The sequence below is a fragment of the Neodiprion virginianus genome, chromosome 3 (genome assembly GCF_021901495.1).
Source record: "Neodiprion virginianus isolate iyNeoVirg1 chromosome 3, iyNeoVirg1.1, whole genome shotgun sequence".
In the NCBI taxonomy this organism is placed as follows: Eukaryota; Metazoa; Arthropoda; class Insecta; order Hymenoptera; family Diprionidae; genus Neodiprion; species Neodiprion virginianus.
This window is the reverse complement of record NC_060879.1, coordinates 39,577,836-39,602,062: the sequence shown is the minus strand read 5'-3', so window position 1 is coordinate 39,602,062 and position 24,227 is coordinate 39,577,836. Positions and strand designations below refer to the sequence as shown.

Below are 24,227 nucleotides of genomic sequence, written 5' to 3'. Positions count from 1 at the left end.
AAAAAGTTGTTTTTCGACGTTGCATGTATCTAGAATTGATAATAGTCAAAATAAATGACGTTTTACTCAGTCAGTAAGGACTGACTGCAGCACCATATTAATTTTCGAAAAGTACCGCTTACACTTATTTCCAAAAAAGTCCGAGATCACGTATTTTAGGTCGTTCGGAGTGGAAACACGAGGGGAAAGAAACGATTCTTGTAATACTGTTTGCGCAAGAGCGAAGGAGCGCCCGCATAATTGATCCGGGAATTGCAGGCGGAATAAAAGCGAAGAGAAAGAGAAAGAGAGAGAGAGAAAGAGAGAGAGAGAGATCGGTTCTGGTTGTCTTTTCCTCGAACCTGCTACCGCAGGGTTAATTCACTCCAGACTGGGTGTGTGTTTCCAGAGTCGAGCTAAAAGCCGGGCGTGAAGAAACACTTAGCGCCCTGTCAATTAGCGGCAATCACGACCCATGGCTAACGATCCATCCCCTGTAACACATACAGCACGGATCGGTGTGCTAATCAGTCAAAGACGTACCTGTACACACACAGTAATTGTACACAAAGTGACAGCTACGACAAAGCCTCGCTTCCCAAAGTAGTTCAAGAGAATCAATATCAGGCGCAGAGACGAGGAGGAGAACCTTAAAGGCTTGGCGATGATGCCTTGTTGTTTATTAATTTTTATGCAAAAATAAGAAGCCGCAAGTTTTCAGATGATTTTAACAAAACCAGTGTAATTTAACGATTCAGGTTTTCAATTAATAGCTATACTCGTTGCAACTCGTAACGTAAGATATCGGATAAAAATGAATAAGCTGGGTCATTTTCTTCTCTCAGCAAAGTGATTTGGTTTTTTTAATCAAGCTAGAATTTTAGTATGTCTAATGATCGGTTGGTTTGAAACCGTTCGGTAAATAAGTCCCTGCATCCGAGAGTGGAAAAGTATGGACGACATTTTTTATTTCGCCACAGTTAGTGTCAAGTTTTTATAACTCTCAACCTAATTCCGGTGGTTTTTTATAAGGAAAAATAAATCGTACGGAGCTTTTACGGCGTCGAATTGAGCGTGCTTGATACGACTATGATCAGTCGCTGTATCGAACGAACGAAACAATTATTGAGGAAATTTTTACCTCCCCAAAGTTATCCCTAAAAAATGTCTATTCCTCGTAACTCCCAACCGAATTTGGATGTTGTTTTTAGATGCAAAATAAACGAGAGTGGAGTTTTTACGGCATTGAATTCAGCGACACGATCCCGCGGGAAAACGGCGTGGTGATCGATTGGCATATTTGCGTGTATTAAATTTTTGTCGTCCGAGTAAACGAAAAAAAGAAGAAAAAAAAGCAGGCGCCGGTGAATATGCCGGAGGAAGAATAAAAAATTACAATATCTCATCGTTCCTGCGCGATTCGGTTGACTTTCGTCGCTGAATATAATACGTCGGAAGAATTTCCGGCGGAGAGACTTCGCGAAGTGAATAGAAAGCTGAATTTGAATATATATAATTCACGTCACGAATTGAATGACAATTGGCAGTGTCTTTCTGCTGCGGGTCGGATTGCACGCGTTGCATCCGCAATGACTGAGCTGCGGTACGTCTAGAGCTTTAAGAAAGCAGTTTGCACATCGGAGAAGCCGGCGAAAAGGCGCCGCGGTTCTGCAACAGCAGCTTGGTTAGATTTATCACTGAAAAGGAAAGATAGCGGATGTTTGCCGCATCGCATTATTCTCCGGATATATGTTTATTCTTACATGCACTTCGGCTGGAAGAATTATGCACCGGCGAATTTCTCGCTAGGCATTACGAGTCTCTGCGACTTTTTCTGTGCCGCGTGATTCGTGTACGTGTATTTGTGTAATAGGCCCATCAGCACGTACGTACCCAGTCATTCTTGCCTACAAGCTTTCTTATTTCACGATTAACATAAGTTCGATTGTTTGGTGACATCCTTACTTCTGTTACCTCCTTCTTTATTTATACGTGTTCACCTAAGGCGTTACACGATCTCCGGTGAGAAGCTACGGAATGAAATTTCACGGGTCTTTCAAATTTCCCTGGATTCTGAACTCATTTAAAGTTCTCGATTGCAGATATTTTGATCGTGTTTAATGCACACTTCGATTCAAATAAAGTCAAAGTCTGCCAGTGCGTAGATTTCCAATCAAAAAATACTGAACTTTATATGACAATCCTGGGACCCAAACCACGATTCAAGAAACTGTTAAAAATTTGGATACAGGACAAGATTGTAAAGAAGTTTGATGCTGGTGTATTGATATCCAAATGATAAAAGTAAATACCAATCGAAACCTTTAGACATGTTTATTTTGTTTCAAATCCTAACTATGTTGTCGAAAATATTAAATACCTATTATCTTGTTAATTACTATACTATAAGCAACTAATATTCGTGCCAGACCAGCGCACGGCTTCTATGAATCCCCTGCTAGTTGACGGGAGTTTGAATGCGGTAACATCCGTTAACCTACGAATTGAAAAATTTTCCGGTAAATAAATACTCGTTCATTCGTTTGACCTGTTTGAATTTTATTTCTACGCGAACAGTTCGCATGCGACGTTTTACATGCATTTTGCAAACACACGTAAGTAAAGCGGCGTTATTATTCGATCTGGGACAAGTAGATAAAACGCTAGGAATTGTGTGTAATACATACTTTTACTTCGATTTGGAGAATCGAAATCTGCAACCGCGGTCCAGTAATAAATGTGCAAAAAAATTTAATTCAACTCTTGAATTTAGTTTGCTTTCGGGTCGCGTGTACTTTTCCATTACCGATATTATTCGATGATTGGACATGCGCGGTTTCAATTCACCTCATGCTGCAAGAACACCCCGAAGGCTTTCGCAATCATGCTCCTTCTGATGCAGTCGAAAAGAATAATTCAAAGTGCAGTGAAAAAGAAAATGAAATCCGAATCCATGCCTGAAAAAAAACGATTCACCAACACCAACAGTTCGGAAAGCGAAAATTACTTACGCCGGACTATCAGAATCTTGCGTCACGTTGTTCGACGAGAAGTAAAGGATGACAAAAAATTCTTCCGGCCCCTAATCTGCTTCCCTTCGGAGATCAACAAGCGTTCGGTAATTTTTCTTTCACATTCATCTTGCAGTCGTTCGAAGGATCGACGATAATATGTCGAAATAATATATAGAAAAACAATCACCGAGTTATACTCGAATCAAAATTCAACGCAACGTGGCAAAAACTGACTCTAAAACACGCGAATTAAACCGCAGTTGTACGAACGAAAAAAAAAAAAGAAAAGAAAAGATCCAAAATTTTATCCGCACAAAAATCGGCCTGTTGACACGTGGCCCGCTCTTTTCGATTTAAAAATCCAGCTGCGATACCAGCGCCGATTTAGTATCCGGCAGATAATTTTTGAATTTCTCTTCTTCTTCTTCTTCTTCTTATTCTTATTCTTATTCTTATTCTCTGCTTCTCTTTTTATCAATCGCCTCGGGGCGAATCGATCCGGTCGCGCAGTTTCGTTTTTAAATACCCGTTGACGAAAATGAGGATTGGTTAGTTGGCAAATGTGCGTGTCGCTCGCAGCGCGGATGGGAACTGACTGACTGACTGACTGACTGACTGAACCGGCAACCCGGTGGGTGACTGCCGCTGCGTCCCGGCGTCCGGCGTCCCGACGCCGCCGGACCTTTACTACTCCGAAGTCTAGACCCGCGCCTTCTCACGTGCCAACGACTCACAGCTTGCGTATTATCCGGCTTCCGGAAAGAGATGGATCTCTCTGTGTCTCTTGCCATTAATTGCGAACAATCAGCGGCTCTTAATCGCCTCCGCTTTGGGCCCAAGCCGAAGATGAACAAAAGTCATCGATTTTCGTTTAAATCGATCATTTTTCAAACTCGATTATTTTTTCTCATAATCTCTTTTTGCTCGTTTACTCCCACGGACGACGCAGTGCAATATCAATTTATGCATGTGATTGACGTGTCAATTATTACCAAATGAATACCTTTACCTGTAATTGAAAAATATTTTCAATGAAACTATATATCATCAAAAAACTATTCCGCTATTGAGACGACGTACTGAAAGTTACGAAATTTTCGTTTCATATGCGTAGTGTCAAAAAATACAATTCAATCGATTAATCGATTAATTTATAGCGATTTAATCGAGTCGTGTTCGATTATTTTTTTAAACTCGATCAATCGATGCATCGATTATTTTTAGCTCAATGGCCATCGCTATCCCATACATACACTATCCCCTCCAAAATGCCGATAGAAATTATTGAGGTCTCTCTTTTTTCAAACTTCTAGCTCGTTCGACTCGAAACTCTGTACATTTATAACATCTAAGGATGACATTATCCGCTGATACAGTAGTTATTATATGTTACAAAGTGTTTCTTTTTCACGTATTGATCTTTTACTACACGTTAAATAGTTTTGTTGAAATTCTAGACACTCCGCTCGTATTAAAAAGTGAAAGATTTACCGAGACTTGATTCTTTGATATCCTACTTTGAAGAAGAAGAAACGGTGAGAAGGTTTTGAATCTTCGTTCGGAACAAGTTTCATCTTTATCCGCGGAACTGCAGGAAATTAGCTTTTTCGAGTTGTCGAGTACTGGAAAGTTCTAGTTTCAGATGTATATCTGGTTATTTCTGGTATGGTTATCTTGATAATCACCGGCGAATCTCGTTGCTCGGTTTTATTTTGAATTCGCAATCATATCTCAGGTAAGTCGTATCTGAAATGAGATTATTTTTGTTTAACCTGATGTTTTTGCACTATGTAAAATCGCTGAACAAAGCTCGGATTTCTGAACTTCGGCCACTTCAGAATCTTGTACACGAGGAATTCCGAAACTGTCTCAACTATTGTTTTTCTCAAGACGTCCTATTTCTCCACTTTCATCTTTGAAACGAGAAACCTTACTTTTCAACGAGCACTTTAAAACAGGCCGCGAAAATCGATCTGTCATGTGACAGTGTGCGATTATAATTTCAACTGGCGATGCTAGAATCTAGTATGTCTTCTTTAACGATTCATTTTTCATACACGTCTCTGAAAGTGGAAAGCGATCTCAATACTCAAATTGACCAACATTGTGAAAACGGTGAGTACACGACGATCTAATGAATAACAAACTCACTTTGCAAATTACCTGTTTAGTCTATTTGCGTATACTTATAATTCTTCACTCGATGAGGAGGTAATGAAAGTTCTCAGCAGAAACTTTGAAATAGGTATAATGTATATATATATATATATATATAAATATATATAAGCAAACTTTCACAGATAAAACGTGCTTATCAGAAGTAAGTCATAGAAATTTATGAAAAAACCTGAATCTCAATTAGTTTGAACAACATCATAACTTCCGTGTCCTGAACATAGACTCGTTTCAATTGCCTAAAGAAACGAAAAAAAAATTTTGTTTAAAAAATAATAATGTATTTCAATTCTTTATCGAATTACCATTGCTACCGTATAATATAAAACAATGGCGAACAAGTTGGCGAAACTTCACAAAGAGAACGCCTTTCGCGATGCGAGAAAACGAGGAAGGAACTCTGCGTCGGAAGTTCGGTCAAGTCAGACATTTCGTGTCAATCTTTGACCGTAGGCAGACCGTCCATAAGAGGTGAGAAGAAGATAATTCATAATTAATAGTACACGTTTGTCTAAGAACGAACAGAGGCGAAACAAACGACTGTAAATGCGAAGTGAGCTGTCAACCGATCCCATTGAATCCAAGGTGCAGGCTACGCATGTTTGGTACCAAGAGATGCCCGCCTGCAGGTGTAACCCGTCAGTATAAACGATGATTTTGGGTAACGGGAATGACGTGTGTCACGCGTGTGGGCTACACGCGAAGACGAGAGTCCTCCAATCGAAGTTTGGTGTACCTGTGACCGGACACAAAGAGTGCCAAGATGAGCGTGGGCTGCGCCGAATGGTGAGAAATATCGTCGGCGACCTTTCGCAGGTCCGGAAGTCAACCCTGGAAGCGGATCGACAGGATCCGGCAAAGCCGCAGGGCGTCGTTCGACCCGGAAGTTCGAAAGTTCGAAAGTTCGTAAGTTCGTTCTTCCATGTCTGAAGCGGAGATCGTTCAAATCCTGAAGGAAGTTCGATCCTGGTTATGGGTTACGGGTCGCGGTGGTCGCGGTGCTTGACCCTTGGCTTGATCCGCGTAGAACTTCGGCGAGAAAAGTAAGGAGAAAAGGATGAGCGAACGGATAAAGTAAGCCGCAAAAGGAGGAACTAAGAAACTGTGTCCGCGGATGACAATTGTTAGCGAGTCTTCATTGGCCTTATTTCGTCGTTATCAAGCTGCGGGAGAGCCGATCGATGCCCGAGTATCCACTCGACGAGCTTTCGGTAATGACATCCGCTTTTATAACGCAACCAACCTCCACCCCGAGATTATACCGATGAAAAAACAACGTCCTCAGGGAATCCGAGATCACCGCGGTTATTTTGTCGAGTGTTATTCAGCCTGAATTGTCTCTCATTCCATAATTTTGAAATTATAAACATTTCAGCGAACTGTAGTTTCTAAGCTCCGTTTCTTGAAGACGTCATCCTCGCGTCTTGGTTCAATGTTTTTGTGTGTAGTATCAAGCAGAGTTATAACGTTGAGGATCGATCCATCTGTATGAAACATTCGGACAGACTGTGTAACATAAATTGTCAAGTGTGTTGACGCAGACGACAGGTCAAAGTGCAGTGGGAGATTTTGATTGGTCGAAGGAATCGGGATATTGGATTAAATCGATGAGAGGCCAGAGTGAATTTTCTCGTGTAATACGACATGTATACTTATACGTATACCTTCATCACCGTTTAGGATGATTAAACGAGCTTCGGCTTTCCCCCGATTATATGAGAGACTACGAAACTGAGTGTTCCCAAGCAGTGTGAGTTCCATTCGGTCTTTCGATATTGGTTATTTTATTTAAACCAGTGTCATCTGAGAAAATTAAATTATCATGTCTACAGTCTGACTTTGCGCATGATGACCGGTTCGAGTCCGATAGCTGGCCGAAGACACACACACACACGCACACAAATACGCATACCGGCGAACCGGTTGTTAATTAATTGTCGTTACATCTCTATGCTAATGATCATCGGGTTTTCGTCCAGGCAATTAGTTGTTCGAGGAAAAAAAGGATAAGAGTAATACGAAGTCGAACAAGAGGTTCCCTGCACGTATATATATACATACATGTATATATATATATGTGCGCACCCTTGCCGCAGTGTGTATAATATCGATTGGCTTTCTAGACCACCGAGTCAACAACGCCACTTTCTCTATTCATTTGTTTTCCAGATCCATTTGGATGTCAATTCGTGCCCCGGTGACGACCCACTTGTGTACCCTCCTGACTAACATTCGTGTGAACGTGTGTCCAGCACACTTAAATCGTTATACCAAGGTAGGCACGAAGCTGCGCGGCTTGGTCCTTATGAAAATATCGTAGGTACATTACCTACCTCGCATTCCTCGTGTAGCACTTGACGCGCCACGCATACGGACTACCGATAGACTCGGTATTCCGAATCGGGGAATAAATTTCATGATATGCTTAACCAGACTTACAACGTCGGCCGTATAACCGCAGCCCGAAGCTCGATTAGCGACGCCTGTAGGATCTCTGCGTCGGGATTTGTTGAGCGGGATAATTTGAAGTGAGAAAAAAATTATTCAACCCGGACCATGCCGGCGTTACATTCATCTCGATTTGTTACACTTCTCAAACTTATGGTAAGCCAACTCTTTTCGTTTGACACTTGGACTAGTTTCACGCGGGTTATTCCGGCGCTACTAGACCGGCTACCGGCGTTTGACTTAGATTTTTCTTCTTTCTTCGTCTTGCTTAACTTCATCGCGGTGCGGCGTGAAAGAAGAGATGAAACGTAAAAATTCAGTGACGGTTTTTCGATCATCCATTATTCTGAATACAATAATATTGACGACTGTAAAGTCAGTGCACCGCGTTCGGAAATTGAACCAGCTGGTGTGAACAAAACCACCTTTGATTATTCATTCGAAATCACAGATGCCGAGCCGACGGGAATTAACGAAATTGAATATGCAACACGTGTGTCTGGTATATCTGATTTTAACGCAGACTATGTACATACATATATTCAGATACCTGTAAAGACGCGATCATGTCGACGGTGAATAACTTTTTGGAGCAAACCTGTCCGGGAAACAAAGGCCGAGTCCGGAGGTCAAGGATCGGTCTGTCAATTTCTAATTCCTTTGATTCGAGAACCGGACATGCACACGTAATGTATGTAATTAAGACACGAGTGCTGGGCAGACACGGCGGTTGTTTAGCATGCGACTAAAGTCGGCGGAATTTATTGTCAGTGAAATTTTCTAGCGATACCAAAAACGGATTAATGTCCACGTGCCTCTTCATCGGGACGATCGTTTCGATCCACCACTACCACGAAGATTTCGGAATGCGAAAAGTAAAACCGTATATTCAAGATGCGAACGCGTGTATAATCAGGGCCCAACTTTCATTCAACCGTCTAATTCACGGTCTTCGTGGTTCAAGCTCCTAGCAAATGATTACAATTCGCAGGAGCGCGCGGTGCCATTTAGAAGAGGAACAAAAAATTGGGCTGGAATCGTACCCTAGACTCGTGAACTTTGAAAGCTCTTCCTTTTAGTAGCCGGTGCTTGTGAAGCGAATCATGGTTTGTCACCTGTCGTTAAGAAAGTAACGTGAAACAGCGCGGATGGAAAGTGAGCCCTCGATCACGTCTTGGGTACCTCACCTTGGCCCAACCTCATAGATTTATGGACGACCTCGCATTTCGCAAGCTCTGAACTTGTATCATCTGGGTCTAGCTGCAGGCCTTTGGTCACCGCTGACATTTCGATCCTCTTCACCTTTCTCTGCGAAATTTTTCACGAGTCGACCCAAGTTTCGACTTATGAGTCGGAATTCAAGTTTGGAAATGCGTTCGAGCCAAAATTATACCTAGTAAAAAATTCGTTACGGTCATTGTATAGGGTTGAATTTTCGATCTTGATCTGCTAAGTTTTTCACGATGAAAGGACCGCATTGTTTCGGTAAAATTCTACTCACTCTCATCAACTGGACGACTTGTGATGGCGCTACGACCTGTGCGAGACTTTTCTTCAAAGTATCTGGACTCTTGAACACCGATCGGTTCGGTATAATGATGTATAATTGAGTGTGCGGACTAAAGGTTCCTAATTGGGATTCAAGCATACGAGAGGATCACTGGACCGATTGGCCAACTTCGTCGAAAAGCCGCGTAGGCTTCAGGGCTTCGGATACACGCTTGCACCGATGGTGGGCCGAGCTGTCCTTCTCCGTTTCTTCTGCCAGTTTATAACACGAGTATGACAGGAGATATGCTCGGCTTGAGCAAAACGCGTGGTAATATCATCCGCGAACACAGCTCGTCCATTAGACATGTATGGTATACAGGGAAGATCGAACCGATACAGGATCCGTTTCGTCTTTCTCTTCACACTCTGCAGGTTCAGATACGCCTCGATTTGTTCGGTTGACAGCCTGCCTGCAGGAGATCGTTTTACTCCATCCACCGTTCGTAGTTCCTAGCGTGAATTTAGCGACAAATCCCCGCGTTTCTTGTCATTCTCAAATTCGATAAGGATTACCGTCGTAACGATACGTAGCTTAACTTCTTAAGGAAGATAGAAATCTTGATGCGCCTGTGCGTTATTGGTGAACCATTTGTTTGTCATTAAAATCTAACGTCCAATAATTCCGTTTTGCGTCAGGAGGCATTAATCCCGTCAACAAATGTCCACGGACCGAGGACAACTTGAAGAACTGATAGTAGACTGAGAAAAATTTTATTTGTTACAGTAGCTAGAAAAATTGAGTAAGACAGGTATCGCTGAGAAAACTATTTGAATATTGTTGGAATTACGAAAAACGAGCCACGCGTAACCATTTTGCGCTATCGTCGATCCTTTTTTGGTAATTGCAACGCGAAATCAGTTTCTTCGGTTTACTCTACTTTTTTAGTTAAATAAGGCTTTAACGTCAGTTTATCGTTGCACAAGCATTAAATTTTCACAACAGTTGCAAGAAAATATATAGCAACAGTGATCGTAATGAGAAAGAATAGTGACGGATACCAGACTTTCCGGTAACGGCTATAAAACTAATTTTCATTTTCTACCTAGGAAATATGTTTCGATTGTGGGAAAAAATGAAAATAGTTAAGGACTTAGCGGTAACCGGAACTAAGAATTTCGCTCGGTGTATATCTTGCGGCGCAGGATCGTTAGGCATCTCGTAAACTTCCGGCCCGTTTATGTTCAGAGTGAGGTAGAAGTTAGAAGTGGCATGCAATTAAAGACATTCGCGTTTACAAGATCTTGGGTCCATAGCCGCGGGATGCGCCGGAGAAGTTTGCCAACTTTTTGTGCCATTGTTCCGTTCCGTCGTTTGAGAGGACCGTAAAATAATAACAAGGGCTGATATTTCAGCGACGTACAAAGCGCGGCGATGAAAATTAAGAACTGCAAGAGCTCAATGATTACCGGAAAAAAAGTGAAAGAAATCTGAGAATGGCGCCACTTGGACCCGATGATTGATTTATCGTTGCGCCGCCGGTAGATCAAATTTATTAATAGTAAATTACAAATGAGACACCACGATGAGTAGCAGTCAGACTGACTATCACCTCGGCAATGAGATACGCTCTCGCCCACTCACGTCCGCTCATTCCAGTCGATCAGCTTGACGGAATATAATCTCGGTTTATCTCGCTAAATACATCGTTGAACTGGCCAGATAAATCCTAATTGAACACGCCTCAAATCTGTGCCAAGTTCAGCCATTTCTTCCGTGTTACGAAACTTCAGGATTACACGTCTCGTCGTTGGAATTGAAGCGAGCTTTGGTGGATCGGCGGTTTAATAATTTTTTTCTTTTTTTTCTTGTCTTCTTGTTTCCGTGCAGATCAGGTTCAACAGTTCATCCGAATGTCCGTGTTGAATATATTAAGCCTGAAATTTTACGCCGTGTGATTTTGGGAATATTACAGAAACTTTCTTGACAGTTTATATACCATCTGGATGTGGCGATGCGGGAAGACAGGTGTGAAAATTGCGAAATCGTTGAGGCTAATGCGTGAAAAGGTAACAGCCGGGTGTAGAATTAACGAATTATAAATGGCAATTAAAAGTAGCCTCGGCTAATTATGCGTGGCGGATACAATACACAGACCGCGGGCGACTCGAGAATTATTGCTGCAGGCCGCGGTTCTTGCAGTGAGAGTGTATGTAATAGCAACAACAGTTCACTCGTAAGATCGTATCTTGATTGTCTATTTGCAAAGCGTATTTACACATGGATATATATATACACACACACACATACGTATATATATATACATATATATAAGGGGCTCGGATGCAATTATAATACATTATCGCGGATGACGACTCCGTGACCAAATCCGCCTATCCTGACATGCATTGTCATCGTCGACTGTTAAACGCCTTACTAATTATTATTGCATACAGGCATGCAGACGTGCAAGTGGTTGAAAGTGCTTGTCTGATGTTACTCGAAATTCGCGGGTAACTCTGACCGCGATAATTCAAATTGTCCGAAGATAGCGAAGCGAGAATTACTAGCGGCAACGTGAACATGCTTGCTGAAAATTTTCACCATCGTGATGCTCATCATTTATTATAAATTAATTGTGAATCGCGAATAATTTGCCAGTGCGTATTTGTTCGCGTTGTACGTATATAGATACAATATACCGACCGTGTTCAATCAACGATCGCTATAATTGAATCATTCGAGTCGTAGACTGCGCTCAATATTCTATTAACATCGTTTTTCAAGCGGTCGAATCAAAATCGATTGATCATTTTCTAGATCTATTATACACTTCGCCCAGCTGTACAAAATTTACACAATGTATCGTTATTTGCACGGTCATGATCGCTGGTACAATTTTTATTTTTTTTTTTATTTTTATTTTTTTCACCAACTTTTTGAACCGGTACATGCAGATAAATATAACCTACCTGATTAATTATGTTCCATTAGCACCAATGGAGAACTTACCTTTATACGTGTACCAACACAGCACGTTATTTATAATCTCTAGTCGGGATCTTCGAATGTAGGTTTTATTATTGGCGAGCTATCCAGCGATCTTCTTCAATAATTAAATTTCACCGCAAAGATAACACCTGTGTATATTTTTTGTTGAATATTTAGTACTTCTACGATAAAAAAAAACAAATACACCCTACAATTGTCTAGCAAGACCTTATTCATCGAATATCAATTGAAGACAACTATCGATTAATAAAGCAAAGACTATTCTGCGAGACAAGAATTTCAATCATTTCATTTATTTTCGGTATTTTGTTATGTTAATAATTCCGAAAACTCTGATCTTGAAATCAATAACCACAGAAATGAACTGGTGCAATAGATCTTTATTCACTGCTCGTGAGCTTGCGTTTGAATATCTAAAACAGCGAACTTGAATTAACCGGCACAATTTTACAATGTACTTGAATCTACGCGCGCAGCGTTATTGATATTTATTGTTAGTCAAACACACGGCGGTCTGCCAGTTTAGCCTGGTTTTTTTTTCTCGAAAATACTTCGCAAAGGTAAGAGGGCGGTCTTCAGGGTCACAGAAATACGACCTGAGATTACCACCGTTACGGAGCAACTAAATAACAACTAACAATAAGTCCGACATTGTTTTTCATTACCAGCTCTTTCTCGACTTGGCATCGTCTTTGCTTCTGGCAAAACCGCTTTGAGCAACAAAATGGAGACTTGGGGAACAAAATAGCAACTAAAGAGCATCTTCATACCTACCAAGTTTGATTGATTTTTTACGTGTGGTTATTCTAACTTAACGGACGTCAGGTGCTGGCCCCGGTTTAGCGCTTATTGTTGCGGCGCGTAACTTTCTAAATTAATTTTCGGAACTAACTAATTACCGCATTGTAGAATATGTTTTGCCAGTTTCTGACGGCAATAATGATTCGTTTGATCCAATGTCCGGCGCCAAATATACAACTCGGTCTAGGTAGCAAAAAAAAAAAAAAGAAAAGAAAAGAAAAGAAAATAAAATCAGCATCATTTCAAATGCCGGTATACAAAATCAAGATGGCCAACATTGATTCGCTTGGAGTTTTATTTCAGCTGTAAAATCATTTGTATCACTGGTCAGTTATCGAATGTTGTTTTGGGCCACACAAGGTGACGGCAAGATTATTTTAGTTCTAAATTCACCTATAACGGAAGTTTTGAAATTGAGAATTTAGTTTGCAAAAGTCACGTGTATGTGTGTTTGCCTACTGTTTACTCACAATAATTCAATCTTTATTCTCACAAGAAATACCCGTTAGGCGTTACATATATATTGATTCTCTCACAGTGAATCACGATGTAACTACCCGAAGATGATGCTCGTGAGAGAGAATGAAAAAAATTAATAAAATTAAAACTTGGTATCTTTGTACACGCGAGATCTGATTGCAACGTGTGATGATATTACATATTTCAAATTTCAACGTGAACGGCAAATGTGTATCGTTGACTGAAGTTTATTCTTCAGTCAACGTATGTATTAACGTACATTGCGTTGAACCCTTATCGGTGTGAATAGAGAGCAATTACGATTTTGCAAACGGGCGTACAGGTATGATTATCGAGTGAAAATCGAACATGTGAACCCCGAATAAGCGGACTCAAAGAGTGTACTTCGTTCGGCGGTGTGATTACTATCATTATTATTATCACTTCGCATGAGCGTTGATGACTGTGTTTGACAGCAGATACTCGTTTAATTAATTGGCAATTTGGGTCAACAGGTCTGGCGGACATTGACGAAATTGTTCCGCACTTCGCCTATGAGAGAGATGATTCCGTGCAATAATATTTACCAATCTGAGCGGGACATTCGTCTGTTTTTACAATACCAAAGGAATTTAAGGCAGAAAACATCTTCGTCATCTAATATACACAGGTTTATTATACAATTACAACTGTATTGATTCGCATTGAATATTCAAAGTATACGTAAGCTTAAGTTTATCGTGCATTTGTGACAGCTTTGACGATTAGGATGTTTGAACTTAGGTATAGTAATGCAATAAGTGAAGACCCTATTTAGGTTTCTGATCATTAGTAAGTGATAAAGAAAATTAATTTAATTGAAACAAAAAACGGATACATATTTACAAACTCATGAATAAAGGAATTACGCTGACGCCGTTCAATGTATCGTTTGCTTCTCAACTTTGTCGGCGAGCTCGATCGGAGTGGGCGTTTCCTATTTGAAAAAAATTAGCAAATATCTATACGGAGCCAAGAATTAAAAGAATAGTGAAAACAAGTTCTTCCGTAATCAATATTTTTATTTAACCTGCAACGATTTCATATATTTATCCAGTTCATCCTCACTGGATTCTCCCTCCTCCATTTTGCCCTCTTCAATTGTCTCTGGTGATTCCGAGTCGAAATACTTTTCCTCCTCATCCTGGGTCCGCAGATCTACGTTATCATACGATTCCTCGTCGTCGACGGTGCTGAAACACAGAACACAACGCTATCGATCCAACGGTTTTTTCTAGATGACAGCACCGCTCGCGCAGCTTATTTTCAAATTTAAATTTCGAACGATTAGAATCCACGGCATTCGTTTTTGCGATTTAAATACTGAAAATGCGCTTTTAATACATTCTGATTTGCGGCAATGTTTGGTTAACGAAGATGTTATACCTGTAGTCGAAGTCCTTGTCCCTCCCATTCAAGAAACTGTGATACATATTGGTAATGAATTCGTCTCTAAGAACTTGCCGCTCCTTGGTTGAAATTTCGCGGTAGAAGCTCTCAGTTTTCTTTTCCTTGGCCTCCTTTTCGTACGGGTTTGACGACTGGCCGGGCATCTCGCCCCACCGGGAGTCTCCCCTAATTTCAGAGTCATCCTCGGGGTCAACGGCACCCTCGAAATCGTCGTCCGAGTCGTTCTCTTCCATGACATCGTCCTCGGCATCCTGCTGCTCTTTCTTTAAGTTCCTGGTCCCGTCCCGCTGAATGCTTTCGAGCAGAAGATTGACGAACGTAATATTCTGGGTGTCGATATTGTCTCTGGCTTTTTTCTGCTCCTCGGTAAGGTACTGGCCTACCAGGTGTTCGTAAAGTAGGGGATTCCTCCGCATCATCTCCGTCTCGCTGAAGTACTCGCCCTTTTCAATAAGCGATTTTAAGGCCTGGTACCTGCGATTTTTCACGTCGACTCGCCTCTGCGAGCGGTTGTGAAAGCGGCGCAGTCTGTTCACGTGGAATACGACTTCGTAGTCCGGCCGATCAAGAGGCTCGCTGAAGTACCGAAGATGTTCGCCGCGCAGAAACCTGCCGAACCTGGAGAGGAACATGGAGCGATTTTTGTGGAGCAGGTCGCTCGCGATGCTCGCCTTTTCCTCAACTGTCAAGTCCGGGTCGTTCTTCTGCTGGCTCTTGAATATCGCCTTGGAATTTGCCACGCAGGCGATCATCTCCTCGAAGAGAATTGCCTGCTCGGCGGTTTTGCTCGTTTCAGAATCTCCGGCCTCCCTGTCGACCGTCATATTCGCTTCTTGATTATTGTCTGCTGCTGCTGCTGTTGCGGATGTTATTGTCGAACCTTCGTCCTTACTCATCAATAAATGTCACGCAAATATCACCGGCTCAAAGTCACAATTCTCTAAAGTTTATTTAAGTTTGTCACTGTGTCACGCAGACTGCGCGTCACCCGCGTCAACTCACCGAACATAACCTTAAAACTCCCTGTCGTCTGCTAGTGAATCACTGCGGGTAACTTACACCAATGGTGTAAGCAAATAGGTAAGACAAGATATAAGAACTGCGGGAAGTTTCCTTCGGAACTTTTCGGTGACAAAGAAAACAAGCCGTCGGCTCGATATTTCATGCACAAGACTTTTCTCAGCGAGAGTTTGCATTCGATTGAAAAGTGACAGCGGTAAGAAACGGAGAGGTTATTATGAAGAACAGCTCGTGAGACCAGGTAATTCGTTATCGTGTAATACAAAATATGTCTTGAGGTTATGTTTACTTGTCAAAATCCGTGGCTTTTCGCCAGTTGCCACTTCGATTTTTGTGAAATTGATTTTCGAGCCGTTTAAATCAATTTCAATCCTCTCTACGATCTAAAAAAAGTAGAAATATGCTTTTATTCCTCTCAATCTTAAGCCGAATACGGATTTCACGAGATCTGCAGAGAATTTTACATGAGAATATAAGCGAATACGCGCCCTGCAGCACACGTGTCAAACGACGTGTTTGCTTTTGTGCAGCTAATAATTGTCCTCTTTTGGCCATGAATTGTTGTTGGTTTTTGTTTCCACTCTACAATCCGCCGGATTAATTTTAGTTATTTTGAATCAATCGAAGTTTTCATAAGGAAATTTATGGGTAAGATGCCGGGGGATGAGCTTTTGTCTTCACATTTTCGGATTTGTATAATCTTGGCTACATTTTTGGCTATAAGAGATATTTTACCAATTTGTTCGCAGTTCCTCATTTAATCACAATGGACTATATGACAATGGATGGCGATGATAATGGACTATGGCACTGGAACTGGACTGAGCTGTGCGGGATCAGAGGTAGCATAAGACCCATTAATCCCAATACACGCGACCTTGGCACATGCTTTCAGCAGTTATGCCTGCAGGTAGAAATTTATTCAGCGGATTATAATTATAAATATAAGCTTTCGAACTACTTAAATCACAGACTGACTGAGTGAATGTAGATAAACAAGATTCTTGAAGGATATTACCCCTAATTAATTTTTCTTATATGTTCTACAGATTCCAGTCCTTGCTTTTTTGGCAATGCTATCAGCTTACTATTGTGGAAAACGAACAGTGTTGATTTCACGGTCAAACCGCACTTATTATGTAATTGTGCTCAGACTTTTTATAACCGCATGTCTAGCATTACTGCCTATCATCAAAGCGTACATCATATTGAGCAATGCAACAATGCTTCCGTTGCATCGTGACATTGCGAATATCAATGATAAAAGTGCTGACAGTGACAGTAATTTGAATATTCCATTCATCGTCATCAAGCCTACGACAGATGCAAATGAACCTAACATTGTTGTAGAAGCTGAAGAAGTTATGCAAAAAACTGGTACTGCGGTCAAAGGCATTTTCCATCAAAACAACAGTCTTCCACATACTGCGACAAGTTCTTCAGCTGTTCGAGAAGATACTCATAGTTATGTAGTATATAATAACATCGAAAACGTAGCCACGTCGGCAAAGCCTATTGATTACTTGGTAGCCGGAACTGAAGGCTTAGCTTGGGTTGTTCATTTCTGTTTTCTACTAGGCCTTAGCAATGGAAATCAGTTTAACCCACGCGGTCCTGTGTCCATCAGAGCTCTACTTTTTCTATTAATGGGTATTTCTATTCTGCTGTTACGTTCTCACGTCAAACACGCTCCCCTTGACGATACACTGCCAAATCTTTCACTTGGGTTCAGCATCGCCACTGTAATGCTCTTAATCTTGTACGCTATAACGCTAATCCCAGGCAGTGCAAGCTTCGTCGAACATAGTCAGGCAAGTATTTCTACACCTTTATGTTTTAGCGTCATCGTTTTAGAGTCCGAAATTTTTCTTCAAGTTTCTTCCATTTTTAGTTTCGTTTCTCCAGAAAACTGATTTAAAATGTACCCTCAATACCTTACTTCTTGAAATTCTTACCATCGGTGTTGAATGACACAGATGCTGTAATATCTGGTAACTGGCATAGCAAATGTAGATACTCGGTAAAACATGTAAAAAAAAAATCTTGTCACAGGTAGGGGAGCACACAGCTCTCTTGAACAGTCATGGTCATTCTGTTACATTCTTTCACGATGGCTTTCTTGAAGAGCGAGACCCGAGTTATCTCGGAACTGCTATGGAAGATGCAACTGTTATTTCAAAGCTGCTGTTTCACTGGGTTACGCCGCTCATGCAAAAAGGAGTGAAAGGACTCCTGAATCATTCTGATGACTTGTACGATCTCCCCGTTGATGTCAGTACCTCTAGTGTCAGCCATGATGTGAATCGCTATATCCATGATCAGGTCTGTACGAGAAGATTATTTCCATTTGCATAAATATGGCGTTTCTATATTTAGTATAAGTTTAATCTGTTAAAATCTAGTTGAGAGATGTAAGAAGGAAGGTGGCTTGCTGTTCACACTTTACGAATCATTGGTACTGTCAGGCAAATTAAGTCGCTCAACATTTCAACTGCAAAATTTGGTATTCCAGATCCATAAACGTAGAGGTTACCTCAGTGTTGATGCAACTTCGGCGTCATATATTCCAGAAACATTAGTTGTGTCAGAAGCACCTCGCATTTCGTTATTGAAACTGTTGCACAAGTGTTTTGGTATCCAATGTTACGCCGTTGGTATTTTGAAATTTATTGCCGATTGTTCCGGATTTATGGGACCCATATTGCTAAATAAACTGGTTGGATTTATTGAAGATAAAAGCGAACAGCTCTCGCTCGGTTACATGTACGCAGCTTTACTTTTTTTATCTACATTAGCAGGTGAGTTAGGTGTTTATTTTTCATACAACGGAATTAAGAAATCTGAAATCTTGTAGCATACAATTTTTTTTTTACAGGAGCCTTTTGCAATTCTCACTTTACTTTCTGGAGTTCGGTTATTGGATTGAAAATGAGAGCGGCTATAGTCACATTAGTGTACAGAAAAACTTTGCATTCTTCCAATATTGAGTTAACCAAGGAATTCACATTCGGTGAAATTGTCAACTTCATGAGTACAGATGCCGACAGAATTGTCAACAGTTGCCCAAGTTTTCACACTTTATGGAGTATTCCTTTGCAGGTGAATATGCATGTTTATAAAAGAATTCTGTTGATCCTCAACAGTAACTCACTGCTGAGAAAGCTACAGATCTGAGAGCAGTCGTTATTCGATTGATATCTAAAGTCATTTAAAATGAAAATGCTTGGGGGAAATTATTCGGACAGTTTTTCGGTTGAACAATGACTGTAATAGATCTTCGATGCTTTTTCCAGTTGGTGGTAACTTTGTACCTTCTACATAATCAATTAGGAATATCATTCCTTGCTGGAGTCGCATTTGCGATTATTTTAATTCCCATAAATAAGGTTATTGCAAACAAAATTGGAACCTTAAGTACAAAGCTAATGGACTGCAAAGATAAGAGGGTGCGACTAATGGGTGAAACATTACGTGGTGTGACTACGATAAGATTTAATGTTTGGGAGGAGTATTTTCTGGACAGAATTCTGAGTGAGTTAATAGAAAAAATATCGACACTTTTGGTCAATCATGGAAAGGTTCCTTGTTATAATCATGTTTTCATCAATTGTTGCAGAATTGAGAGATAGCGAAGTCAAATATCTAAAAGGAAGGAAATACTTGGATGCTTTATGCGTCTATTTTTGGGCCACAACACCTGTGCTAATTTCCATTCTAACATTTGCCACTTATTCGCTGCTCGGCAACAATCTAGATGCTAAAACAGTCTTTACCAGTATGGCATTGTTAAATATGTTGATTGGACCATTGAACGCGTTTCCGTGGGTTTTGAATGGCCTAACCGAGGCGTGGGTCTCGATAAAGAGAATCCAAAGATTTATGGAAGTGAGTAGCAGTTATAGCAGCTGCTTATTGCAGAAATTGTTTTTAGAGTCTTCAGTAATCATTCTGAAACTTTCTATAGTTACCGGATTTAGATCCAGACGCGTATTACTCCGATCCGCCTGTCGGAATAGATGTTATGCTGAGGCATGCTACTTTCAAAGTTAACACGCAAGAAACTTTTTCACCACCTGCCCCTGCCTCAAACAACATGGTCAGTCCTGCGTCCAGTTCGGACAGTCGAAAAATCGTTACTTTCGAGGATGAGAATTCATTTACTCTGCAGGATATTAACATCACCATTCCGAAGGTCCATATTGTTCTATATTATGCGGACTCTTATGAACTAGTCGAACATGTAAATGGTACTAATTGTTCTCATCTTACAGGGGCAATTGATTGGTATAATGGGAAAAGTGGGAAGCGGAAAATCCACCTTGCTAGATGCTGTCTTAGCTGAAATTACCAAAGAGGATGGAATCATTGCTGTTAACGACTTGGATAAGGGATTTGGCTACGTTAAACAGAGTCCGTGGCTCCAGAGAGCCACAGTTCGGGATAATATTCTCTTTGGTAAAGCGTACGACCATAACAAGTATAAGTGAGTGATCGTATGAATTCGTGTGATTGCATTTACATGATATGCAATGGATTATTTACAGTTATCTGTAAAAAAAGTTGTCCCCTTTTTCCAGAAATATTTTGAAAGCATGTGCTTTAACCGAGGACTTGAACAATCTACCAAAAGGGGATTTAACCGGAGTTAGTGAATCTGGTGACAGTTTGAGCGGAGGACAGAAGACTAGAATCACATTAGCCAGAGCTGTTTATGCAGACAAAGATATATACCTTCTCGATGATATATTAGCAACTCTAGATTTGAAAGTAGCGAATTACATTTTCCAAGCAGTGATACTTGGTGTGTTGAAGGACAAAACGAGAATCCTATGCACTCATCACACACAGTATTTAATACACGCTGATTCAGTGGTACACATGTCGAGAGGCAGAGTCATTAATCAAGGAAAACCAAGTGACATCTTGCCGGACTTGGAAGAATACTTGTTGGCCACAGATTCGATCGATTCAGACCTGGAGGTAGCTTCCGTGAAAGAATTACCCGAGGATATTGGTCCAGTGGATTCAGCTGACAAGGATTCGCTGCTCGGTGAAGAACATTTTGAAAGAGGAACCGTGCAGTTCAACGTCTACACGTCTTACTTGAAATCAATAGGAAATTATCTGGTTATTTCGATATTTTTGTCAATGATATTAATGCAAGGATCGAAAAATTTCACGGACTTGTGGTTGTCTTACTGGGTTACGCACATAAATGCGACAATGAACTCCACTGACTCCGTCCAGCAGCAGACGGGAAAGTTGTTTTCGTTTTTGGACGAATATGAAACAAATAATGTCAAATACTACTTGACGATTTACGGAATTCTCGCCACAATCAATTCTTTCTGCACCCTTCTCAGGGCTTTTTTGTTTGCCTACGGTGGTATTCAAGCTGCGATCACAATTCACAAGCAGCTTCTGAAAATAATATTAAAGGTATATTCAATTTATTCGAAAAGTAGTTCACTTCCAAACGTTGAGTAACTCTAAAAATTTCATCGATATGAAATCTCTTGCAGGCTAGGACTACATTCTTTGACATTCATCCTCTAGGAAGAATATTGAACAGATTCTCATCTGATACATACACAGTAGATGATTCGTTGCCATTCATTGCCAATATTTTACTAGCTCAATTCTTTGGCCTGGTCGGATCCATAATCATCACCATCTACGGCTTGCCGTGGATATTTCTTGTCCTCGCACCATTAGTGCCGATGTATCATTGGCTGCAAAACCATTACAGGTATCTTTTCGTTTTCATGGGAATTGATGGATTGTTTGGTTTCGTCAACGTCACAACTTTCAATTTGTTTTTGCAGACTGACTTCGAGGGAACTCAAAAGGTTATCCAGCACAACTCTTTCCCCAGTTTATGGTCACTTCAACGAAACACTGCAGGGTCTGAGTAGCATCAGAGCATTTAGAGCGACGTCACGATTCAAGAGAGAGAATGAGTTGTTCGTAGAAGCGAATCAGAAATCCCAATTTGCATCGTTAGCTGCGGCTCAATGGCTGGCCTTGAGGTTGCAGTTCATAGGAGTCGCTCTTCTGGGCGGCGTTGCTCTGATCGCAGTAATTCAACACCAGTTCGACGTTGCTGACCCGGGGTTAATCGGACTGACCATTGCCTACTCTCTCTCCATCACCGGGCTTCTATCCGGAGTTGTGAACGCGTTCACAGAGACCGAAAGAGAAATGATTGCTGTCGAGAGGGTGAAACAGTATTTGGAAAATACTCCCTGCGAACCTGTGAACGGCAATCACCCACCATATGCATGGCCCAGTCAAGGCGTTGTGGAGTTCAAAGAAGTCATTCTCAAGTACAGGTGGGGGAAGAAACCAGCTAAGCTTTGACGCAAATTGCGAAATTTTCACACTCATATCTCATCACGTGAAACATCTGCATTTCAGAGAACATTTAGTACCTTCTCTAAACGGAGTTTCCTTCACGACAAGACCTGCTGAAAAAATTGGGGTCGTGGGACGAACAGGGGCTGGAAAAAGCTCGATTTTAGTATCTCTGTTCAGGCTAATCGAGATCGAATCTGGAAAAATACTAATCGACAATGTAGATACAATGGGCCTTAGCTTGAAAGCGTTGAGGTAAAGTACACCTCGTAATTACCATACGGTTTGCTGAATGTGTAAAATTCTCACGGAGCTAGTGAAATAGCTGTTACATTCGTTCCAGCTAGAATACTTGGTAACAATTTAGCTCTAATGCTTTTCATTAAAAATGCTTACAGGTCACGTTTGTCAATAATTCCACAGGACCCGTTTCTGTTTTTTGGCACTATTCGAGAAAACATTGATCCGTTGCACCAGTATCCAGACTCTCAAGTGTACAAGGCATTGGAAAAATGCAAAGTTCACTCACTAGTTCATCGGATGGGCGGACTTGGGGCTGTTCTAGATGAAGGTGGAAAAAATTTAAGCGCTGGACAGAAACAACTGTTCTGTTTGGTCAGAGCGGTTTTGCATAATGCGAAGGTCAGACTTTTCTCGCCCACTAATGAGTCGCTAAACATGACTTTGGAACAAAAATTTTACGTTCTTCGTTTTTCCGCGTTTCTTTTGAGCTGTGTAAAATGTATGTATGTAATATCCGATACTCGAAAATTATTTTTTCTTTTACCACAGATTTTGTGTATCGACGAAGCAACCGCAAACGTTGATCAACAGACAGATAAATATATTCAAACAACGATCAAGTCTTCATTCAGAAGCGCGACTGTTATTACAATTGCTCACAGAATAAGAACGATTCTTCACTGTGATAGGTGAGTGGTTTTTTCGTAAAAATGTGAAATCTCATATTTTCGCATGAACAGCAATAGTCTCTGCTTTCCTTTCCATTCAATTTGACAAAGCCTTTTACCACCTGCGGTATTGAAATTAAAAAACTGTTTTCATTTATACGAATTACAGGGTCTTGGTAATGGGTGATGGAGAAGTACTCGAATTCGACGAACCAGACATACTGATGCAAGATTCGACTTCGTATTTTTATCAACTTGCAAGTCAAGAGTTTTCTGAAAAAGAGTGATTTGGGTACAACGTAACATTTTTGAGCCTCTGCTCTATCTGCAGAATTCACATATTACGTTTTACGTTATACAACGTAACAATTTTTCAAATCTGTGACTGTGTAAAAATATAGTGATATTTAGAGTAACGAATATTATATGTATACATTATTTTTCGCTAATTGTAAGTAAGTAAAGCGATATGCGTCTGTAAAAAAGTACACGCGTATCCTCGCGGAAAAAACCCTCAACTTGGGTGTAAATTCGTATCGTATCGTATAGAGATAATGCTAGATTGCCACAGGAAAGAAAGTTGAGGGTACGAATTTACACCCACGTTGAGGGTTTTTTCCGTGAGGGAATACCTGAGAAAATTGTGAATAAAGTACAATTGAACAACACTTGAAAATTTAAAGCCAATCTGAAGAAGCTTGATGATCGAAAAAACTTCCAACTTTCACAAAAAAATCTGTGTAGAGTTTTGCAGAAACGCAGAAATTTTGAGAAAAAGGTTACTTTACAGTACCGGCATTTTTTTGCGATCGTGGACATTTGCAAACGTTTTAAAAAATTATCATCAGATTGAGTAAAGGGGTTGTAAAATGAGTTGCGAATGAAACGAGTTTATTACGCAACTACACAGTCCTAGTTTATAATAAGAGAATATGGTAAACTGTTCCGAATTACGTTCCTTAACGTTATACGTATCATTACTACATATGAATTATTGATAATAAAAAGAGAATGTTCGTTTATGGTATTGATAGATTATGTGTTATACACGTATATGAATATTTTTTGACGCTGATTGAAGATAAAATTTGTGAAAAATGAAACACGCTGTGAATC

The 24,227-nt window shown here is 40.6% G+C and overlaps 3 protein-coding genes across 6 annotated transcripts in view; 1 reads left to right on the top strand and 2 right to left on the bottom strand.

The window, feature by feature from the left end:
- Positions 1-4,599, bottom strand: part of LOC124300466 (uncharacterized) — a 35,707-nt gene extending 31,108 nt beyond the window's left edge. Inside the window, exon 1 of one of the 3 annotated variants that reach the window (XM_046754611.1) lies at positions 4,485-4,599. The gene's annotated coding sequence lies outside the window, so the exon portion shown is untranslated. Of the gene's footprint in view, positions 1-2,666; positions 2,721-2,990; positions 3,611-4,484 lie in introns of those variants that run through there. The other 2 variants (XM_046754606.1, XM_046754608.1) reach the window with 2 other exon arrangements.
- A 9,431-nt stretch (positions 4,600-14,030) lies between these two features.
- LOC124300284 (coiled-coil domain-containing protein 97) lies at positions 14,031-15,844 on the bottom strand. Its single transcript, XM_046754201.1, has 3 exons — positions 14,803-15,844; positions 14,447-14,609; positions 14,031-14,353 (listed from the first exon to the last, which is right to left on the bottom strand). Exons 1-3 carry the CDS (start codon positions 15,720-15,722, stop codon positions 14,297-14,299), a joined length of 1,140 nt encoding a protein of 379 aa, XP_046610157.1. The 5' UTR covers positions 15,723-15,844; the 3' UTR covers positions 14,031-14,296.
- Positions 15,845-15,895: 51 nt separating this feature from the next.
- On the top strand, positions 15,896-24,203 carry LOC124300283 (ATP-binding cassette sub-family C member 10). 2 transcript variants are annotated; one of them, XM_046754200.1, is made up of 19 exons: positions 15,898-16,087; positions 16,596-16,756; positions 16,896-16,985; positions 17,197-17,311; positions 17,425-17,657; positions 17,899-18,168; positions 18,359-18,644; positions 18,722-18,945; positions 19,140-19,377; positions 19,463-19,731; positions 19,811-20,038; positions 20,118-20,329; positions 20,424-21,285; positions 21,369-21,595; positions 21,672-22,178; positions 22,264-22,455; positions 22,599-22,842; positions 22,993-23,132; positions 23,281-24,203. In XM_046754200.1, exons 2-19 carry the CDS (start codon positions 16,613-16,615, stop codon positions 23,396-23,398), a joined length of 4,599 nt encoding a protein of 1,532 aa, XP_046610156.1. In that variant the 5' UTR covers positions 15,898-16,087; positions 16,596-16,612; the 3' UTR covers positions 23,399-24,203. The 2 variants fall into 2 exon arrangements, with proteins under 2 accessions (XP_046610155.1, XP_046610156.1); XM_046754199.1 differs by having other exon boundaries at positions 15,896-16,087; positions 16,896-17,657.
- The last annotated feature ends 24 nt before the right edge of the window (positions 24,204-24,227 follow it).

What these genes read in the sequence shown, in the direction of transcription:
- LOC124300284 (XM_046754201.1), bottom strand. Translation starts at nt 15,722, where the DNA reads ATGAGTAAGGACGAAGGTTCGACAATAACATCCGCAACAGCAGCAGCA. An exon ending in GACAAGGACTTCGACTACAG is followed by an intron (nt 14,610 to 14,802) that starts GTATAACATCTT and finishes TCTGTGTTTCAG; the next exon opens with CACCGTCGACGACGAGGAAT. An exon ending in AATATATGAAATCGTTGCAG is followed by an intron (nt 14,354 to 14,446) that starts GTTAAATAAAAA and finishes TTTTTCAAATAG; the next exon opens with GAAACGCCCACTCCGATCGA.
- LOC124300283 (XM_046754199.1), top strand. Translation starts at nt 16,613, where the DNA reads ATGGACTATATGACAATGGATGGCGATGATAATGGACTATGGCACTGG. An exon ending in ATCGCTATATCCATGATCAG is followed by an intron (nt 18,169 to 18,358) that starts GTCTGTACGAGA and finishes TTGGTATTCCAG; the next exon opens with ATCCATAAACGTAGAGGTTA. An exon ending in CGGTTTTGCATAATGCGAAG is followed by an intron (nt 22,843 to 22,992) that starts GTCAGACTTTTC and finishes CTTTTACCACAG; the next exon opens with ATTTTGTGTATCGACGAAGC.